The 21,453-nt window shown below is 41.2% G+C and overlaps 1 protein-coding gene across 1 annotated transcript in view; it reads right to left on the bottom strand.

The window, feature by feature from the left end:
- The window catches only part of pdlim4 (PDZ and LIM domain 4), a 175,602-nt gene that overhangs the window by 26,321 nt on the left and 127,828 nt on the right, over positions 1-21,453 (bottom strand). Inside the window, exons 4-5 of the mRNA XM_020917906.2 lie at positions 19,968-20,308; positions 9,965-10,107 (exon numbers count right to left, since the gene is read on the bottom strand). Of these exons, the coding sequence (XP_020773565.1) occupies positions 9,965-10,107; positions 19,968-20,308 (484 nt within the window). The remainder of the gene's footprint in view (positions 1-9,964; positions 10,108-19,967; positions 20,309-21,453) is intronic.

Genomic DNA, 21,453 nt, shown 5'->3' with positions numbered 1-21,453 from the left:
CATAAGAAGACAAAATGAACATCTTTGGCGTGAAAACTACTACTTCATGACATCACAAGGTAGAGCTGCGCATTTTACAGGATAATAACGCAGGATCACTCAAACACATGTGAATGAAACGAAACGAGTCCATTTTGCGTAATTAGGACTTTTTAAAGTAAAAAATATGAGGAAAACAAAGATAAGGTCTATAATGAATGCGTGTGAATAAAAACACGATTACGGCAGAAGGAAGATGGGCGCAACTCCAGCTTTGAAAACAACATTATAGGCTGTCATTAAAATCGCATTTATAAAACCGGAGTGGAGTTTGACACGTGTTTTTCTCCGAGCACAAATGAGGTCTTCTGGTCTTGCAGCTGCTGTGGTAGTTTGATAGACCGGTGGACAGGTAGCTTTGATATGATCCCAAAGTAAATGTATGGAGCTGAATGGAGGGGTTAACCTGCCAATCACAGCCCAGTTCACTGACACAGAACAAACACAGTGCACTTTAAGCTCTTAACCCCGTCAGGCACACCACATCCTCAGCTGTCCGTCAAACGTACAGGCTGTTACTCGTCTTATGTAACAGTAACGGTACACTAGTACAGTCACAGTCACTGTAATCGTCACTTTCACGTCAGGTCAGTCCTAGCTGTCCGTCAAACGTACAGGCTGTTACTCGTCTTATGTAACAGTAACGGTAATGGAACTTTACTAGTAGAGGTCAAAATAGTCACAGAGATAAATCGTCTTCAATTATAGGAAGTTTTAAGGCGCCAAATATAGTAAAAAAAAAAAAAAGGTTTCAAGGCACCAATGTACACTAGGACTGGGTATCATTAAGAATGTGTCGATACATAGGCCACGATATGGTTTTCAATATAGTGCACTTTCGATTCAATACGACTCGATACGATATATAACAGTTCGATACGGTTCAGTAAAAAACAAAGCTTAAATCATGGCTGTGATACTAAAAGTCTTTGTTAAACCACTAAGTTCATATGAAAAACACCCATTTTACTCAAAACAGTGAAAATGTCGAGTGTATCGCAGAAACAAGTGAAATTTCTCCAAACATGCAACACAACTGAAGTCTGATTCACCTCGCTGCCTTAGGATTTGTTCGCTCGACGGTAGGAGGGTACTTTTTTATTTAACCAATATTTGGTCGTGTGGTATGTAATGCGCCAAATCCTGAAGGAAGAAGGACAATAACGTCTTTCCCCTTGATAAAATGCACCAAACATTCTCTTTGTTCTGGCTTTAAATCCTCGATCTCAGGTATTGTTGCCAATACAGAATGTCTGTCTTCGTCTACATCCATCTCGACGATTTGTTTACTGTTGTGCTGTTCCACAAAAGGGACCCAGACAGATGCGATGAGTTTGACGTCATGACTTCACAGCTCTTTACTGATTGGCCGGTGCACGGTCTACAACTTTCAGGTTCTTGAAAACCGTTTAGTGTATTCTGATTCCTGACCTAGTTGCTGGAGAGAAATGAAACTGAGTGGAGGCACTAGGTGTTGCCAGCCTGGCTAACACAATTGTATCTCTTTCATAAAATAGTTTAGTCTTACTCTTGGCGATACATCGATACAGAAACCAACAATAACGATACTGTATCATCAAATTAAATGATATGATATATTGATATTTCAATATTTTTGCACAACTCTACTGTAAACAGACAAGGGGGGTGAGATGGGTTCAGTGTCTTGTTCAAAAACACAACAGCATTCATCTGTAGGAGCTGAAATACCACCACTGACCTGTGAGTCAGTGGATCTGATCGCTCTATCAATTATGAACAGATTCAAACTACCAATCTTCAAATCCAGGGGCACACACTCCACTTGAGCAGAGCTACTTGGTTTTGTGAAGTTTCTTACCATTCTGTGGAACATGCCAGGCCAACAACAATCGCTCTTTAATGGTGAAACGTAGGTTTTGAGCCCTTACATACACACATGCCTCTTTCTTTTTTCACGTCTGGATAGTGGGAAACTGGGTAGTGCACAATTCTATATTGGTGGTTTTCAGATTCTGGAATGTGATAATGTCATACTACCAGATGGGGGCAGGAGCCAATGTTTTCTATTGATTACATTGTACTTTTCCATGCAATATCCAAAAGATAAATTCCTACATGTTGAACCTGATCTTTTTTTTATCAGTGACTAGACCCCAAAACTCACTGTATTAAAACAAAAATCTCCATTCTAACTATATTAACTTTAGCTGCATCCCATCTGTATTAAATATGATTGAACCTGTAGAATTCTGTGATGTCATCTGAAACCCAGCAACAGTACAAAAAGTACATAAGCCGAGTGAACACATACTGAACATTTACTGTGCTTTCAGAGTATATCTTTATGTTTGATGTTAATTATGAACTAGTGTTTGCCTAAGGCTCGGCTCTGTTCAGTCACAGCGTGTTACTGTCCACCCACATTCTTCAGCCTGGATTCTAACAAGAAGGTCTGTTTTCTCCAGGAGGCCACTGTTAAACATTAATCATGTATTATCTTTGAGAACAGAGCGCAGGTCACCCCTCTGAGGTCAACGCTGAGCTTAAAGCCCAGTTATATTTACTCATTATTCAGCTCTGTCCTTGAGAGGCAGTGAAAACAACTACAGGACACCTCTGTTCACACTGCAAAAAAAAAGAAAAAAAAAAAGAAGGGGGCTCTTTTCAGGACAGAGAAAATTGAGGACTGGGGTTTTGCCCATAGCCTGATCCATTAGTTGGTTTCATTTCGTGAAAACCGTCTGACCTCGCTGCATTAGGATTTGTTCACTTGACGGTAGACAGGTACTTTTTTTATTTCACGAATCGCTGTCATTTGTTTGTGACGTATGTAATGCACCAAATCTCATAGGAATTAGGACAATAACGACTTTCCCCTTGATAAAATTCACCAAACATTTCTGTTATATCTTTCAAGTCTGATTCACCTCGCAGCATTAGGATTTGTTCGCTCGATGGTAGGAGGGTACTTTTTTTTATTTAACCAATCCCTGCTATTTGGTCGTGTGTTATGTAATGCGCCAAATCCCAAGGAAGAATAAGAATAACGTCTTTCCCCTTGATAAAATTCACCAAACATTCTCTTTGTTCCGGCTTCAAATCCTCGATCTCAGGAATCGTTGCCAACACAGAATGTCTGTCTTCGTCTACGTCCACCTCGACGCTTTGTTTACTGCTGTGCTCTTCCACAAAAGGGACCCAGACAGACGCGACGAGTTTGACGTCATGACTTCACAGCTCACAGCTGATTGGCCGGTGTACGGTCTACAACTTCCGAGATTCTTGCAAACCGTCTAGTGTACTCTGATTCCTGACCTAGTCACTGAAGACAAATGAAACTGAGCACTAGGTGGCGCCAGTTTGGCTAGTTTGTACACGTTATATTCAGAACATGTGCCATAATACATTTAGTTTGAAATTAGAAAATTGCGAAATTACAGCTGTCCAAACATATTCCTCAGTTTCGTAACACATTCCGAGCATCCTAATTATTCACCACAATGAGGTCATAAGCCTGATAAACACATTCACATTAACACAGCACATTTTTATATAGCATTTTTCCACCTTCAAGGCACTCATCAAAGCATTTTACATCAAGGAACCACTCACCCATTCACACACACATGCACATACTCCAGTGTACGCAGACAAGGCGGGTTAGGTGTCTTGCCCAAGGACACAGCGACAGCATCTGTGAGAGCTGGAATCACACTGCCAACCCGTGGGTCAATGGATCTGACCCCATCCTGTTCTCTTTTATGTCGAGTACAGGATTGGAACCGCCAACACACCAACGGAGCTACGTGGCGTTTTCCACAACTTTGAGCAGCCAGAGTGGATAATACTAGCATGCTAACAGGTACTTCCTGATTCTCTGACAATACACCAGTTTGGTCTCATTTTGGGCGCAGACCTCTTTTACAATATATCTATAAGCAAAAAATATAAGCACATTTTAATCAGCTACAAAAACATCTGTTACTGTACAACCAGCAGTGTTGGGAAGGTGACTTTTAAAATGTAATCCCCTACAGATTACAGATTACATACTCCAGAATGTAGTTTGTAACGTAATCCATTAAATTACTTAAAGTGAGTAACGTAATCTGAGTACTTTGGATTACTTGATTTGCTCTAGAGAAGCAAAGACGAGGAAATCATAACCTAAGATGTTTTGTCTGATAAAAAATAAATAAAAATCCCAGATTTTACTGAACCAAATTAAAAATATAATTGATAGAAGACGAGGAGACACGTCCACACAGCAGGATTTAGTCCTGTTAAATCCTGGTTTACTCCTGGTTTTGTCTTGGTTTAGTCCTAGTTTAGACCTGGTTTAGACCTGGTTTAGTCTTGGTTTAGTAGTTCTTGGTTTAGTCCTGGTTTAGTCCTGGTTTAGTCTTGGTTTAGTCCTGGTTTAGTTCTGGTTTAGTCTTGGTTTAGTCCTGGTTTAGTCCTGGTTTAGTCTTGGTTTAGTCCTGGTTTAGTCCTGGTTTAGTCCTGGTTTAGTCTTGGTTTAGTCCTGTTTAGGTTTAGTCCTGGTTTAGTCCTGGTTTAGACCTGGTTTAGTCCTAGTTTAGTCTTGGTTTAGACCTGGTTTAGTCCTGGTTTAGTCTTGGTTTAGTCCTGGTTTAGACCTGGTTTAGTCCTGGTTTAGTCCTGGTTTAGACCTGGTTTAGTTCTAGTTTAGTCTTGGTTTAGACCTGGTTTAGTCCTGGTTTAGTCTTGGTTTAGTCCTGGTTTAGACCTGGTTTAGTCCTGGTTTAGACCTGGTTTAGTCCTGGTTTAGTCCTGGTTTAGTCCTGGTTTAGACCTGGTTTAGTCCTAGTTTAGTCTTGGTTTAGACCTGGTTTAGTCCTGGTTTAGTCTTGGTTTAGTCCTGGTTTAGATCTGGTTTAGTCCTGGTTTAGTCCTGGTTTGGTTTAGTCCTGGTTTAGTCCTGATTTAGACCTGGTTTTAGTCCTGGTTTAGCCCAAAATGTGAAAACAGGAAAAAAACTCTGTGTAATCCATTTATTTCCAACAAAGTAACTGTAATCCAATTACCACTCACTGAAACAGTAACTGTAACTGAATACAGTTACTCATAATTTGTACTCTGATTACGTAACTCCGGTACATGTAATCTGTTACTCCCCAACACTGTGTACAACCAAATCGTGCATTACAAGTTAGAGGTCAGATCTGTGGAGTGGCGAGCACACTCAAAAATGGGTTTGAATTTATGTTCCTTATCGAGCAAACAAACACAGACACTCTAGCTCCTGCTGCTGCTCCTTTTTTGCAGTGCAGGATCTTGTCACACGACTCAAAAATGCTGAACGGACAGAAGCCAGACAGGAAGGCCGTAAATCCGAGGTTATAGTTCTTTTGTTGAAGTTGTTTTCGCAGTAAATTGTCCCTAACAAAACTCTCCTCCCCACTTCTTCTGTGGAGTTATTCACAGCACTTCATCTTTAGGTTAATAGTCGCTCTCATTTTGTCCAAAAAACCCGGTGTTCCCGTCCACCTCTCCGAGACCTGTGTGCGTCTCTATAAAAGGAAAAGTATTCACCGGAGAACGGGAGGATTAGCAAAGAGGAGCGAGAGATGATGAGATGTCCTCCGCAACTCCAGACTTCACCAAACAGACTTAAAGGGCCCACGTTACGCTGTTTTCTGAGCCGTGTTATAATGTTGTTGCCGCGTGAAAAAAACATACCCTGCAGATTTAAGATGAGTTCTTCTCTCAGTCAGAAAACTGTTCCACCTTTTGATGAGCAGTGTTGGGAGTAATGTATTATAAAAGTAATGTATTACAGTAATGCGTTGATTTTTGCTGTAACGCAGTAATGTAAGGCATTACAGGGGGAAAAATTGTAATATTTTACTCGGTACAAATGTGAGTAACGCGCGTTACAAAGATTTTTTAACCTGGATTGAAGTGGTGGGTTTTTCTTCATAGAAATTCGCTAAAATCACCGTGAAATCAGCAGCGGTGAAACGCCGGAGACGCGGCCGGATAGACTTTCAGTTAACCGCGGGTGAAAGGACCGACCCAGAACTCTACACTGTTTAGACCTGGTTTAGACCTGGGTCACTTCTGGTTTAGACCTGGTTTACAGTCGTCCCTCGCTCTAACGCAATTCACTTTTCGCGGTCTCACTGTTTCGCTGATTTTTAGAATTTTTTTTTTGTGCAATTTTGCATGCCTTTTGTTTTTAGTGTATGAACACGTATTGCGTTCCTCCCGCTGTGTCCTGATCGGCTAAGGGACTCCTGTCTCTTCTACAGTACAGAATATGTTCAAATTTAAATACATGTTCAATCTCTAGCAGTGTGCTTCTGAAGTGCTGTATGTCTGCAAGTTTTCTCTCCGACAAAATCCACAACGTCGACGAAACGTTCTGCACTGACAAAGTCTCCTGCGCTCACACCCAAAAGACAGAGGACGATGCAAACCATCGCACAAAAAGTTGGACTTCTGAACACGTTGAAGGAAGGTAGAAGTTACGCGCTGTAGCAGAGTTTTGCACCGGGTCTTGTACCCGCAAATAGTTGCTGAAATCAGGACCGTGAGCCCGCGCAGCAGGGTCCATAAAGAGCGATCGGGCGACAGCCGCTCTTACCTCCATGAGGTGCGGAGCAAAGCCGGTCCTTTCTCCTGCGTCACCTTCGAGCCCGTCCTGACAGTGAGTCCTGTTTTAGTCCTAGTTCAGTTCTGGTTTAGTCCTCCTCTTCAGTCCTGGAATCAGTCTGAGGTTAGTCCTGTTATAGTCCTGGTTTAGTCCTGGTTCAGCTCTGGTTTAGTCCTGGTTCAGTCCATATACGGCTCAAAAGTTCAGCTTTTTCGCAGTTATTTTGGTGAGAGTAACTTAAAGTAATGCAATAGTAATGTAATGCCTTACATTTTAAATGCAGTAATATTGTAATGTAACGAATTACTTTGAAATGACAGTAATAAGTAATAAATAAGGCATTACAGTTTTAAAGTAACTTGCCCAACAGTGTTGATGAGATGTTGTAATACAGGAAGTAGACAGATCAGAGTCCTGCACCAGGTCGGATGTAGCAAATCGTTGCTGAAACAAGCGGGTTTTTAATGTTCTAGAATTTTACAGGTGAGTATGCGGGCGGGTAGAGATTACACACGGGCAGGTCAGGTGAATCAAATGAACGACGAGCTGGAGAAAACGATTTGATGTGTGTCCAGGATGTTAATTTCCCTGAAGCAAGTGACATTTCCCGGTCTTTTCCCAAAACAATGGACCAGACTCAGAAAGACTTTAGTGTTTTTATTACGTAAAATCATCAACGGAGGAGACGGCTGCGCTCCTTGTTTAGTCCTGGTTTAGTCTTGGTTTAGTCCTTGTTTAGTCCTGGTTCAGTCCTGATCCAGTTCTGGTTCAGTCTGGTTCAGTCTTGGTTCAGTCCCGGTTCAGTCCTGGTTTAGTTCTGGTTCAGTTCTGGTTTAGTTTTGGTTCAGTTCTGGTTTAGTCTTGGTTCAGTCCTGGTTCAGTCCAGGTTTAGTCCTGGTTCAGTCCTGATTCAGTCCTGGTTTAGTCTTGGATCAGTCTTGGTTTAGTCCTGGTTCAGTCCTGGTTCAGTCCTGGTTTAGTCCTGATTCAGTCCTGGTTTAGTCCTGGTTCAGTCCTGGTTTAGTCTTGGTTCAGTCCTGATCCGGTCCTGGTTTAGTCCTGGTTTAGACCTGGTTTAGTCCTGATCCACTCCTTGTTTAGTCCTGGTTCAGTCCTGATCCAGTCCTGTTTTAGTCCTGGTTTGGTCCTGGTTTAGTCCTGGTTTAGACCTGGTTTAGTCCTGGTTTAGTCTTGGTTCAGTCCTGGTTCAGTCCTGGTTCAGTCCTGGTCCAGTCCTGTTTCAGTCCTGGTTTAGTTCTGGTTCAGTTCTGGTTTAGACTTGGTTCAGTCTCGGTTCAGTCCAGGTTCAGTCCTGGTTTAGTCCTGGTTCAGTCCTGATTCAGTCCTGGTTTAGTCTTGGATCAGTCTTGGTTCAGTCCTGGTCCAGTCCTGGTTTAGTCCTGGTTCAGTCCTGATCCAGTCCTGGTTTAGTCCTGGTTTAGTCCTGGTTTAGTGATGAACTATTGGGCTGTCGGACTAATGGGTTGACCCCGATTTATCCCGGGCACGGGGGAGTAACGGGTGGAATGTTAACGTGTCTGGGCGGGTGCAGATTTAACTTTGATCATCACGGGTTATGGGGCCGGTGTGGTGCTGGTGTGGGTCTCCAAAAATGGACCCGTGCAGAACTCGGAGACAGACTAATAATGCAGGATTACTCAAACATGTGTGAATGAAACAAAACACAACTCCACGTATGTTTTTGCTGAGGTAAGAACATTCCAACATGACTAAAACATCACAAGAGTCAATTTCCTGTAATATAGAACCTTTAACTTTAAAGGTTGTATGGAGGATTTTTTTATTTGTTTCAACTTGTCAATGAAAGTTTAAAATACCATTACAGAGACGCAGCAGCCTTGTAATTATGATGACCAAAAAAAAAAAAAAAAAAAGAAAATCTATCAACTGTGGACGTGTTGAGGCCAGATAAACATCAGCCAATAGAAAACGAGGCTGCCTCATTTTCTATTGGCTGTTAGGTTGTCAATCAAACTCCCTATGTTTCTAAGGTAACTATGCAGCGGTTCTTAGAGGCTTTTTCTAATTGTGGCTCTCTCGCAGTTCGCATAAAGTTTGTTGCGATGTCGGATGAGAATAAACGACCAGTTCGCCGCAAAAGAAAGTCCGTTTTTGAGGTCGCTGAAAGAAGAAGAGAAGGAGAAAAGGAGCAAAGACAAACTGAGGTGATTCTTGGAGATTCCTTCCAACGACGGCGCGACTGAAGCAGACAAAGGGTCTAAAAACCGAGGTATCGGTCTCTAAATTATTTCTAGAGGGACCTGTGGAGGAGGAAGGTGGTGTCACGCATGCACTACATTTGAAAAAAGGACTGTTGCTGGATTTCTCTTTCCTTAAAAAAATCCTCTATACAACCTTTAAGTCTTAAAAGGGCCTGTACCTCATTTTTCTCCTTTGTTACTTTGTGTAACTTTCTGGTGGAGCGTTCATCACCTGCTTATTTTTATGGAGAAGTCATTGCTTTGCCTAGAACACAGGTGTCATACATAAGGCCCGGGGGCCAGATCCGGCCCTCCAAGACCTTTAATGTGGCCCTTGAGTGATTTCCTACTAACATATTTTAATTATATTTTCTATTAAAATATTGGTAATTTTCTGCGGTGTTTATCACAGCAGCGTCTCCAGCGTCTCTGTACGTGGCCCCTCCCACCAGAGCAGCACAAATGAAGACTTGCCTCTTTTCAAACGCTCTTAAAGGACGATCGTTTTGACTGTTGACCGTGACACCCTCATCAGAAAAATGTCCAACATGAGAAAAGTGGAGCCGAGTGCAGGATTTTACAAGAAAAATGGACTTACTCCTGTTTGCAAACAAGTTATTGTTAAAACATTGTGTTGAAATTGAATTTTTCTTCAAGTTTCAGGTTGTTCATAATATTATAATAAGAAAGAGTTCATCAATTAAAAAAGATTTCTGTAATAGATTTGTGTTTCTCTGCACAAATATTTGAAGTTATTGTTATTTTTGGGGTTTATATGACATGAGTTTTCTGATCCGGCCCCTTTGGGATCAAAGTAGGTTGGATACGGCCCCCGGACCAAAATGAGTTTGACACCCCTGGCCGAGAATGTTCCACAGAGTGACATTAAACAGCTCTACCTTACATTTATTCAATCACAGGTGGTTTTATTGCTGAAAAATACCTAGAAAAACAGACATTCTGACTGTGAGCAGGGTCGCCTCTCCACAGATCTGACCTGTAACTTGGTCTGGTTTGGTCTTCACGAAGATAGAAAGTAAAACATTCCAGACAAAGCAATAAGATCTCATAATAATAACTGAAGCTGTATTCCTGTATTTACCTCCGTCTCCGGACTCGAGGATGCCCTGCAGGTACTTGAAGGAGCCGGACTGCTTGGGTTCAGACACGGGCTCTTCGTAGTCCTGGAGCATCTTGTAGACATCAGACTGTGTGACGTCAGGGGAGGGGATGGGGGGCTCTGGGCTGGAGGAAACACACAAGAACAACACGTTTCATTTACTGTCATCAGGACAATCAGATTCTGAAACTTTGCAACTGAAACCCCTCGCAAAAAGTACACAGCAGTCGTATTTTAAAACACCTGAATTAGCAGAAATGTACAAAATAATAGCAATGCACCAATACAGTACTGATCTTGAATACTGACACCAATATTGAACATTTTGGTTATGTTCAAACTGAAAAGAAGTGACCCAAATCAGAGTTTTTCTCACCTATGCTCCTGTATCTGATCTGAACAGTCTGAACGACAAATGTGACCAGGACACTTGGGCTACGTTCAGTCTGCAGGGCTTGACGCTCAATTACGATTTTTTTGTGAAATCCGATGTTTTTGCGAGGTCGTTCACATTTCCAATTAAATGCGACTTGTATGTAATCAGCTGTGTGAACGTAAAACGGCCCGAAAGTGTCCCGCATGTGCACTGGAGACACGACGACGTCAACCTCAGCGAGCGTCTCTGTGTTTACGGAAGTTGTTCAAACATGGACGCGAGCATTGAGCACCTGGAGATTTTAAAGTTCCTCTCGTACCGGAGCCAGAACATGAACAACTTACTTGTTTTAAGGAGGAGATTGAGAAGAAGAAGGACGAGGTTTTTGGCGTGGTGTTTTGTGGGACAGCGGCAGGAACGTGTGGATGTGGAGACGGAGCCAAGAGTGGTGAGTGGTGATGTGCTTCACTTCAGTGACACGGAGTTCGTTAACAATTTTCGCCTACTTCAGCGCAGAATAGTGACGTTTGTGGCTTGTTGATAACGTGTAGGTGGATGAATGCGCTTTGGTCGTTCACACTGAAGTCGCATGTCAAAAGATCAGATATGTATCGGTTTCAGGAGCCACATATCCAAGTGTCCTGGGTCACATTTGAAAAAATCGGATCTGTGTCGTTCAGACTGTCATTAAAAGATCAGATACAGGTCACATAGAGGCCAAAAAATCGGATTTGGGTCACTTCAGGCTGCAGTCTGAACGCAGCCTTGGATACGTGCTCCTAAAACTGATACATATCTGATCTTTTGACATGCGACTTCAGTCTGAACAACCAGGTCACGTTCATCCCACCTACACGTCACAAATGTACACAAACGTTCTTCTCGTCATATGAAAATTGTGTCAGTGAAGCAGTGAAAAACCTCGTCCTTCTCCTTCTCAATCTCCTCCTTAAAACAAATAATCTATTCATGTTCTGTCTCCGGTACAAGAGCAACTTTAAAATCTCCAGGTGCTCAACGCTGTGTCCATGTTTAGGCGATTTCCTTAAACACTGAGCACGTTTGCTGTGTGTGATGTTGTCGTGTCTCCAGTGCTCATGCGGGACACTTTTGGGGTGTTTAAAGCTCACACTGGAGATCACATACAAGTCACATTTAATTGGAAATGTGAACAACCTGGCAAAAAAATCGGATTTCACGAAAAAAGTCCGAATTGAACATTAAGCCCTGCAGCCTGTGGTGGATCAGATATCGGTTTCCAAAATATCAGGTCAGCCGATTTCCCATTTTAGTCTATAAATCGGTGTAAAACTATGATTTACGGGCCCTAATGTTGGCCCAAAACATCTCATTATCTCCAATTTGTATTTTTACAAACGGTTTCTGTAGTTACAAAATACATGGATATTTTTTTTACCTGTTGCTGTTTGTGTTTAAAGGAAATCAATGCTGTTTTCAGTCTCTGTACTAGTATCGGTTTATATCGAGTATCGGCAGATGCTGAAAGCCAAAGTATTAACATTGGTATTGTAACAGAAAAAGCTAGATCGGTGCATCCCTACGAAATAATTACAAATTAGACATGACTTTAAGCTAAGAAAATATGTATGGATGAGCCAATATGTTTTTTAAAATTTGTTTTTTGGTTTTTGAGTCAATACAATGTCCGATATTTGTCCTGCTGTTGTAACCGATAAACCGATATAACCAATAATCTAAGAGCCACTGTCGACTTGAGTTGACAAGATGCCGCTCTGAATAAATGGCCGATTTGCCAAATAGTGAGTCCAATTTCATTCACGCTAAACCAGGACTAAACCAGGTTGAAAATAGGACTAAACCAGAAATGAACCAGGACTAAACCAGGACTGAACCAAGACTGAACCAGGACGGAACCAGAGTTAAACCAGGTCTAAACCAGGTCTAAACCAGGTCTGAACCAGGATGAAACTAGGACTAAACTAGGACTAAACCAGGACTAAACTAGGACTAAACCAGTGCTAAACCAGGACTGAAAAAGGTCTAAACCAGGACTAAACTAGGACTAAACCAGGACTGAACCAGGACTGAACCACGTCTAAACCAGGACTGAAACAGGTCTAAACCAGGACTAAACCAGGACTGAACCAGGTCTAAACCAGGACTAAACCAGGGCTAAACCAGTTCTGAACCAGGTCTAAACCAGGACTAAACCAGGACTAAACTAGGACTGAACCAGGATGAAAACAGGTCTAAACCAGGACTAAACCAGGACTGAACCAGGATGAAAACAGGTCTAAACCAGGTCTAAACCAGTTCTGAACCAGGTCTAAACCAGGACTAAACCAGGTCTAAACCAGTTCTGAACCAGGTCTAAACCAGGACTAAACCAGCACTAAACCAGGACTGAACCAGGTCTAAATCAGGATGAAAAAAAAACTAAACCAGAACTAAACTAGGACTGGACCAGGCCTAACCAGGTTTAAGATGTCAAAAATCTAATATTTTACGAAAAAACCTCTGGCGCCTAAAGTGTTAAAACCCAGAGCAAGTTAATAAGTTAAAATCAGTTTGAAGCAAAGATCAAACTAACTTTCACTTCCAAAAAAATATCAAATATCGGCCGATACAGACACCGGAACCGATACATCGCCCATGTATAACAGTGTAGGTCTCCCGCTAAGTTTCTCACTCCAAAACAAGTCTGATTCTGTTTGACTAATTTTAGAGCCGTGTTTAAACTCCGGTAAAAGCCCAGACGGGTAAATCCAGACCACCAGGAGAACGGAATACGCTTTTAATCTAAACTTTGCTCTCCGTCAGTCGCTCTCCTCCACAGAGCTGCGGACACGTGCCTCCTGACGCCTGCAGCTCTAATCACTCAAGTCTGCTGGGTTCATCCACCCATCAAGTCACTTCCAAACCCACTCCAACACCACGGGACGAGACTGACAGAACAATTAAGACTCAGCTACAGGCCAGAAGAAGCGGTTTGGTTCATAGTCTTTGGAGAGACTCTGTGAAATCGCTGTAAACCGAAAGTGACAGTGAGGAAGAAGGACACTGTTGGCGAACTCTTGTCGTGGATTTAAGGGTCCATATTACGCTATGTTCTGATCAGTGTTGAGGAGTAACAGATTACATGTACCGGCGTTAACGTAATCAGAATATAACTTATGAGTAACTGTATTCGGTTACAGTTACTGTTTCAGTGAGTGGTGATTGGATTACAGTTACTTTGTTAAAATAAATGGATTACATGGTGGTATTTTCCTGTTTTCACATTTTGGGCTAAAGCAGGACTAAACTAGGACTAAAACCAGGACTAAAACTAAGGACTAAAACCTAAACCAGGGCTAAACCAGGACTAAAACGAGGACTAAGCCAGGACTAAACTAGGACTAAAACCAGGACTAAACCAGGACTAAAACGAGGACTAAACTAGGACTAAAACCAGGACTAAACTAGGACTAAAACCAGGACTAAATCAGGACTAAAAGGACAGGACTAAAACTAGGACTAAACTAGGACTAAACCAGGAGGACTAAACCAGGACTAAATCAGGACTAAACTAGGACTAAAACTAGGACTAAAACCAGGACTAAACCAGGACTAAAACCAGGACTAAACCAGGACTAAACCAGGACTAAACCCAGGACTAAACCAGGTCTAAACAATATGACGCCTAACATTAGGGTGGACATTATTTAAGGCAGCAGTGATCTCATATAAAAATAATTTCTCTATCAATAATTGTTTTAATTTGGCTAAGTAAAGTCTGGTCTTTTTATTGTCTTTATGCAGACAAAACATCTTATGTTAACATTTCCTAGTCTTTGCTTCTCTACAGCAAATAAAAGTCCTGTTCATGGAGACTTGGGCTCAACAGACAATTTGAAGAAAACAAACAAGAATTTTCAGGATGTGGTTGTTACACTCATGGAGTTTTAAAAAACATGACAATATCAAGTAATCCAAAGTATTCAGATTACGTTACTCACTTTAAGTAATTTAATGGATTCCGTTACAAACTATATTTTGGGGTATTTAATCTGTAATCTGTAAACAAAAAAGTTTGGTGACGATCTGAGGTCATTTGAGGTCATGCGGGTTCATTGAAAGGTCACGCCATTATAAAGGATAGGCAATTTCGGCAATTTCTGAATCATCTGCGGCCTAAAATATTCACCAAACCTGGTGAAACTGGTCAAAGTCACTTGAAGGTCAAGGTAACCAAGGTCAAATATGCTTTTTGGATGTAACTTCATTGCAGGATGGAGCTCGAGCAACAGGGAGTGCCTCAAAATCTCAGAAAAAATATTATCTATTTATAATTCCATGCATTTGTATAGTCAAATATTTATAGTTTCCCAGATAATCACAAATTATAACAGTTCCTTTCTCTTTCAGTGTATGTCGTTAAAATTCTAACTGGAACAAAATTAATTTCCATTTCTTGTTTTTCTGGTCATACACAACACACTGATCTACAGTCACACAACTAACATACACACAACTCATGAAAAATGATATTTTGGTTCCACACTAGTAAACACAGACATTCTCATGTGTGACCAATATCACACTAATGTTCATGGGCCTGTACAGATACACACATGACATTGTGGATATAAAGATCATGTAATATGGGCTGGGCTCCTCATGAACTGTTTCTGTGGTGATGAACTGACCCACCGATGCCTCATGGGGACCAGGTTGACGTCTCTGATTGCGCTTGTTTTATTTATTTTACTCATTTATTGCTATTTTACTGCTTTTATTGTTTTTGCTTTTATTAGATTTGACTGGTTTTATTGTTTTAGGACTGGTATGACCAAATTTTAACAATTTATCTTTCTGTTGTCGTCATTTTATGATCTCTGCGCAGCACTTCGGACACTGCTTTGTTTGTAAAATGTGCTATAGAAATAAAATGGATTTGGATTTGAATTTTGACCAAATCGAAATCGGGATCTACAAGCCGTGCTGTTAATTAATGATGTGATGTTTGTGGAAGAGTCGGCTCTTTTGAACCACTCGTAATGAAAGTTAAAACTGTTGTTTTGACATGTGTGGGTGGATCCGAATCTCATTTTTCAAAAGAGCCCAGCAAAAAAAGAAAAAGAAAACATTTGGTTTCATGACATTTACAATTATTTGAGTGCAAAGTTTTATTTAGATCAACCATAATTTGAACCATTTTAAACAAATCTAAGTCTTGATTCACTTGTAGATAAAAGAAGTTATTTTAGTCTTCTGTCATATAAATGAAAAAAAAGCTCTTTGAAATGATCCTAAAGATTCAGATTCAGATCTAAGAAAAGAGCCGAAGGTCCCATCACTGCTATTAATTTTCTGGCACCCGTAGCAGGGAACACCCGGCCTTAAACGCACTCAAAAGCCCTTGTGCTGAGCTAATCTTTTGATCCCGCCTCATTACGTGGAGGTGGCATCTCGGGCGCGCCGCTGCAGTCGCCCTCTTCTCCTGACAGGTCGGGTCAAACGCGCAGAACATCATTTCCACTTTCCAAACAAACATTTTACACCTGGATCGGGGTAGAACATGAATGAGCAGGCTGGAGAGGGACCGCGATTTCTTTCAGGAGATGCAGATTCTAAACTCTGAGCTTTTATGAGCCACTTGAGAAGATCCGAAAGCAGCATAATGTCTTCTGCAGTGATCCAGAGCACAGGTGCGTAAGCCATATCCTCACACTCCTCCAGCTGTCCGTCCGAGTCCAGGCACTGCCCCAAAAACACGCTGTGAATTATTAAGAAACGGCAACACTGAAAATGGATTTTACAAGCATTTTTATAACTCAATAAGACGGACTTTATGGCTCATATTCGCACATTTTCGAATTTAAGCTGCAATCTTTTAAATAAAACTAGGTCACGAGTAAGCCAAGATGGGGTTTATAGGTGTAATAAAGTGCCCTATAGGAAAGTTGGGTCCTGGCCTCTACATGCACCAGCGGGGACCATTTAGAGAAAACCATATGGGGAAAAGAAACATGCATTATTTACTTTTTCTTTTTTTTTCCCCAAATGTGTTGTTTATTAAATATATCAGCAGTAACGTGTAACGCCAGTGTTGGGGAGTAACAGATTACATGTACCGGAGATCAGAGTCAAAGAGTACAAATTATGAGTAACTGTATTCAGTTACTGTTCAATTACTGTTTCAGTGAGTGGTGATTGGATTACAGTTACTTTGCTGAAATAAATGGATTACATGGTGATATTTTCCTGTTTTAAAATTTTGGGCTAAACCAGGACTAAACCCAGGACTAAACTAGGTCTAAACCAGGTCTAAACCAGGACTAAACCAGGTCTAAACCAGGTCTAAACCAGCTCTAAACCAGGTCTAAACCAGGTCTAAACCAGGACTAAACCAGGACTCTAAACCAGGACTAAACCAGGACTAAACCAGCTCTAAACCAGGACTAAACCAGGACTAAACCAGGTCTAAACCAGCTCTAAACCAGGTCTAAACCAGGTCTAAACCAGGTCTAAACCAGGTCTAAACCAGGTCTAAACCAGGACTAAACCAGGACTAAACCAGCTCTAAACCAGGTCTAAACCAGGACTAAACCAGCTCTAAACCAGGACTAAACCAGGTCTAAACCAGGACTAAACCAGGACTAAACCAGGTCTAAACCAGGACTAAACCAGGTCTAAACCAGGACTAAACCAGGTCTAAACCAGGACTAAACCAGGTCTAAACCAGCTCTAAACCAGGTCTAAACCAGGACTAAACCAGGTCTAAACCGGGACTAAAACAGGACTTAACAGGACCATGCTGTGCGGACCGTGTCTCCTCCTCTTCTATCAATAATATTTTAAATCGATTAAGGAAAGACTCGGCTTTTCATTTTCTTTTATCAGACAAAACCTTTTATGTGAAGATTTCCTCGTCTTTGCTTCTCTACAGCAAATCAAGTAATCCAAAGTATTCAGATTACTTTACTCACCTTCAGTAATTTAGTGGATTACGTTACAAACTACATTTTGGGATATGTAATCTGTAATCTGTAGGGGAATACATTTTAAAAGTCACCTTCCCAACACTGTGTAACGCAAGTTTGGTTTAGACGTGGTTTCTTCAAGTTTCTTACCAGAGTTACGCCATTACTCGACCCAGAATACACACTTCTCCAATACTTTACGAAGATGTGAGTCTGGTCACAGGTAAATCTTCCAGTTTTTAGATAGCCCTGATTGACAGATGGATTAGCCAATCAGAAACACGCATTGTTCGTCCATATTGGAAAAGATAAACGAAAAAAATCTCACAGGGAATTGAAAAACATCGTGGATTTCGGCAGAATCAAGGAGCAAAACGCTAAACTTTTCATCTGAGGTGAGAGAAATGTAAAATTTATAATAGAAAATGTGTTGATGTGATGAGCTCCTTTGTTTCACATGGATCATTGAAAAAAACAAATCTAATTGGACGATAACGTTTGACTGATCTTGAGATGCTACAGAGGGCGTGGGGTCCAGACTGATATCAATCTGTATAAAAAAAAAAAAAAATACAGAGAAAAAACATTCTGGATTTGGCAAGATAAACTACTTTTGCCGCCACATCTGACCTGGGACAGACTGACAGACTAATGGCTGCAAATCGGCTCATCCAACCTCCACTGATCACTACCCCAGCCCCATTCATCCAAGTTTTACAGTTATGGAGAAGAAAAGTCACGACATTATTCAATTACACTAAAACACAACAGTCATTTACGCTCATTTAAAACTCTAAAGGTCAAAATAAAATAGAATAAATCTGCTGTGTGCTGGCTGCATCTTATTATAAAGCATTTAATGTCTGTTAATCTGGAAGTGCACATTAGCATGATAGTTGTTGTTAGCGTTATCTTAGCCTTCTCTGAAAGTTGGGCAAAGCACTTACAAACTCATTGTGGTGAATCATTAAGATGCTCTGAATACGTAAGGCACAGGTGTCAAACATACGGCCCGGGGACCAGATCCGGCCCTCCAAGACCTTTAATCTGGCCCTTGGCTGATTTTCTGCTAAAATATTTTAATTATATTTTCTATTAAAATCTTGTTAATTTTCTGTGGTGTTTATCACAGCAGCGTCTCTGTGCGTGGCCCCTCCCACCAGAGCAGCACAAATGAAGACTTGTCTCTTTCCAAACGCTCTTAAAGGACGATCGTTTTGACTGTTGACCGTGACACCCTCATCAGAAAAATGTCCAAAATGAGAAAAGTGGAGCCAAGTGCAGGATTTTCCAAGAAAAATGGTCTTATTCCTATTTACATACAAGTTCATGTTAAAGCATTGTGTTGAATGTGTGTTTTCTTAAAGTTTCAGGTTGTTCATAATATTATAATATTTTGTAAATGAAAGAGTTCATCAATTAAAAAAGATTTCTGTAATAGATTTGTGTTTCCCTGCAAAAATATTTGAACTTATTGCTATTTCTGGGGTATATATGCCATGAGTTTTTTGATCCGGCCCCTTTAGGATCAAAGTAAGTTGGATACGGCCCCCGACCAAAATGAGTTTGACACCCCTGACGTAAGGTAAGTGAGGACCAGTGTTTTTCATGCTTTTAAAAATCCTACATTACACAAACTGGATTCTTGTGAGTTTTAAGTCACGCTGGAATGTTGTTGCCTCCTCAAAAACAGACCAGGAGTTGTGTTTTGTTTCATTCACACATGTCTGAATAATCCTTTATTATTAGTTTGTTTACATCTCCAAAGCTCAAAACCTTTCACCTCGCGATTTCATGGAGCAGTAGTTTTCAAGCCAGCAGCTACATTTTACCTTTAATTCAGTAAAGATTGACAATTCTAGTAAATTAATTCTATAAATTATTTTCACAATCATTCTAGAAAAGGTCTACAAAGTTTAAAAACACAGCACAATAGTACTACATGACATCACGAGGTGGAACAGGGTGTTTTCTGTTTGAGAGAAAAACTCAGCCTAAATACGCTCCAGCAGATCCATGACCACGGTCGTTCCTAAAGCTCACACAGCTTTGGGCCGCTCCTCATTTCAGTTCTTAGTTTGTTTTTACCTCTGTCGATTTTTAAAAACTCCATCCAGAATATTACAGGATCATTGCACATGCTTTTAACACTTTTATATTTTTAATCTGGAAATGTTTCACGGTCTCATGTCTCTATTCACTGTTGCAAATGAAAAGTGTTCTCAATTGACTTACCTGGTAAAATATTGAATTAATAAAAACAATATTAAATATAAAAGCCTTTGTGTGTTAAATGTGTAAATGAAACAAAACACAACTCCAGGTCTGGCAGATTAATTCGGTCAGAAAGCTCAGACACTAATGCACCGTACAAAACAGCACTGACTTGGAACGCACTTTAGAGAATGGGGGCAGGTGGGGGCTGTTTTTAAAGACTGTACAATATTTTTAACTATTTATTCTTATGATTATTTATGCTGCTGAGTACAGTGTCTCATTTCTGTGTGTTTTTATACTGAAATGACAAATGAATTCTGATTTTGATTCTGTTTGTGAAGAGGAAACATTAGAACAGATCAATCTAACCCTTTAGGACAGTAAAAATCGTGGTCGAGTGCCTTTAAGTTTTCCTTTAATGACCAAATATAAATTGTCGACCTACCTGTTTGGGGCACTGAGCCTGAGTCCACTCATCTTGTTGGACAGACACCTCTCCCCGTTGCTTCCGTTGCTTCCGTTGTGTGCGTACAGAGCGGTGGGTGCGTTGTACTGCTGGGTGCTGTACTGCTGGGTGCTGTACTGCTGGGTGCTGTACTGGGGCGCGCTGTACTGGGTGTGCCCGTTCCCGTAGCCCCCGTAGCTGTGGCCGTTGTTGGGCCTGGCGTGGCCGTTGTTGGCGTAGGGGGTGGGGGAGGAGACGGGCGCCGGGGGGGACGGGGGCTCTGAGCCGTACGAGGGTTTACGCTGGTAACTGGAGAAGCCGCTCGAGATGGGACGGAAGTTCTGAAAAAGAGAGAAAATATAAAACTGTTATTAGATGTTGATATTTTAACGCCAGATGCAATAGAAGTGAACAGAGCTGTGCACATAAAACTACATTTTACTTTCAGTATTAGTGTCAACGTCTTTTCTCCATAGAGATAGATAAGCTAATGCCAAAATGTGGAATATTCCCAGTAGAGCAAGTAACCTTTTATTGTTAGTTCCTTCCACATCTCCAAAGCTCAAAATGCTCTATTTTGAGCTTTGATGTCATGAAGTGGTAGTTTTCATGCCAATAGTAACTTTTTACTTTTAGTTCAATAGAGACTGGCAATTCCAGGGCTGAAAAGACTCAAAGTTTTCAGAAATAGTCATATGCATAGGATTGAAATTCGTGCATATTTGTCTGTAGTTGAGCATAAAATAAGTATTGGTAAACTCTCGAATGAGTCCAGTCGTACATAAAATGTGTTGTGTGTGTTTTATCCATCAGAATACGAACAGAAAAGTTAGGACATCAAGAATTACAATCACAAAATGAAAATTTATGATTAAGCTTTCCTTATTATGAATACAAATTCACTGACGCGACACAACTGGGCGCCAGTCACAAAAACTGTTGTTGTTCAGCCACATTGCCTAGTATGAAAGTGGTGTGTGCGTGTGTGTGAGTGATGGTGGTGGTCGGAGGGACCGATGACGCCTATTGGCATGGCAGCTGCGCTTCAGTCAGTCTGCCCCAGGGCAGCTGTGGCTGCAATAGTCTCTTACCACCACCACGTATGGAGTCACTGAATAATGCTCTGTAAAGCGTCTTTGTGACAAAAGTCTCTGAAAAGACCTATATAAATAAAAAAATACTTACTGAACCAGGACTAAAACCAGAACTGAATCAGGACTGATCCCAGAACTGACCCAAGTGGACTAAAGAAGGACTGAACTAGGGTTTAAACAGTCAGTCCTTTCATCTGCGGTCACCCGGCAGTCTACATGGGCGCACTTCCAGGCCTGTCCCAGCACTCAGTCCTGGTTCAGTCCTGGTTCAGTCCTGGTTCATCCTGGTTCAGTCCTGGTTCAGCCCTGGTTCAGTCCTGGTTTAGTCCTGGTTCAGTCCGTGTGCAGCACAAAAGTGAATTCGTATTCATACTGAAGAAAGCGTAATCGTA

This window comes from Boleophthalmus pectinirostris, unplaced genomic scaffold, assembly GCF_026225935.1.
Source record: "Boleophthalmus pectinirostris isolate CB_2022bp ecotype Guang Dong unplaced genomic scaffold, ASM2622593v1 HiC_scaffold_12, whole genome shotgun sequence".
Lineage (NCBI taxonomy): Eukaryota > Metazoa > Chordata > Actinopteri > Gobiiformes > Gobiidae > Boleophthalmus > Boleophthalmus pectinirostris.
The sequence above is the reverse complement of the archived record's forward strand: the minus strand, read 5'-3'. Positions and strand labels throughout refer to the sequence as shown.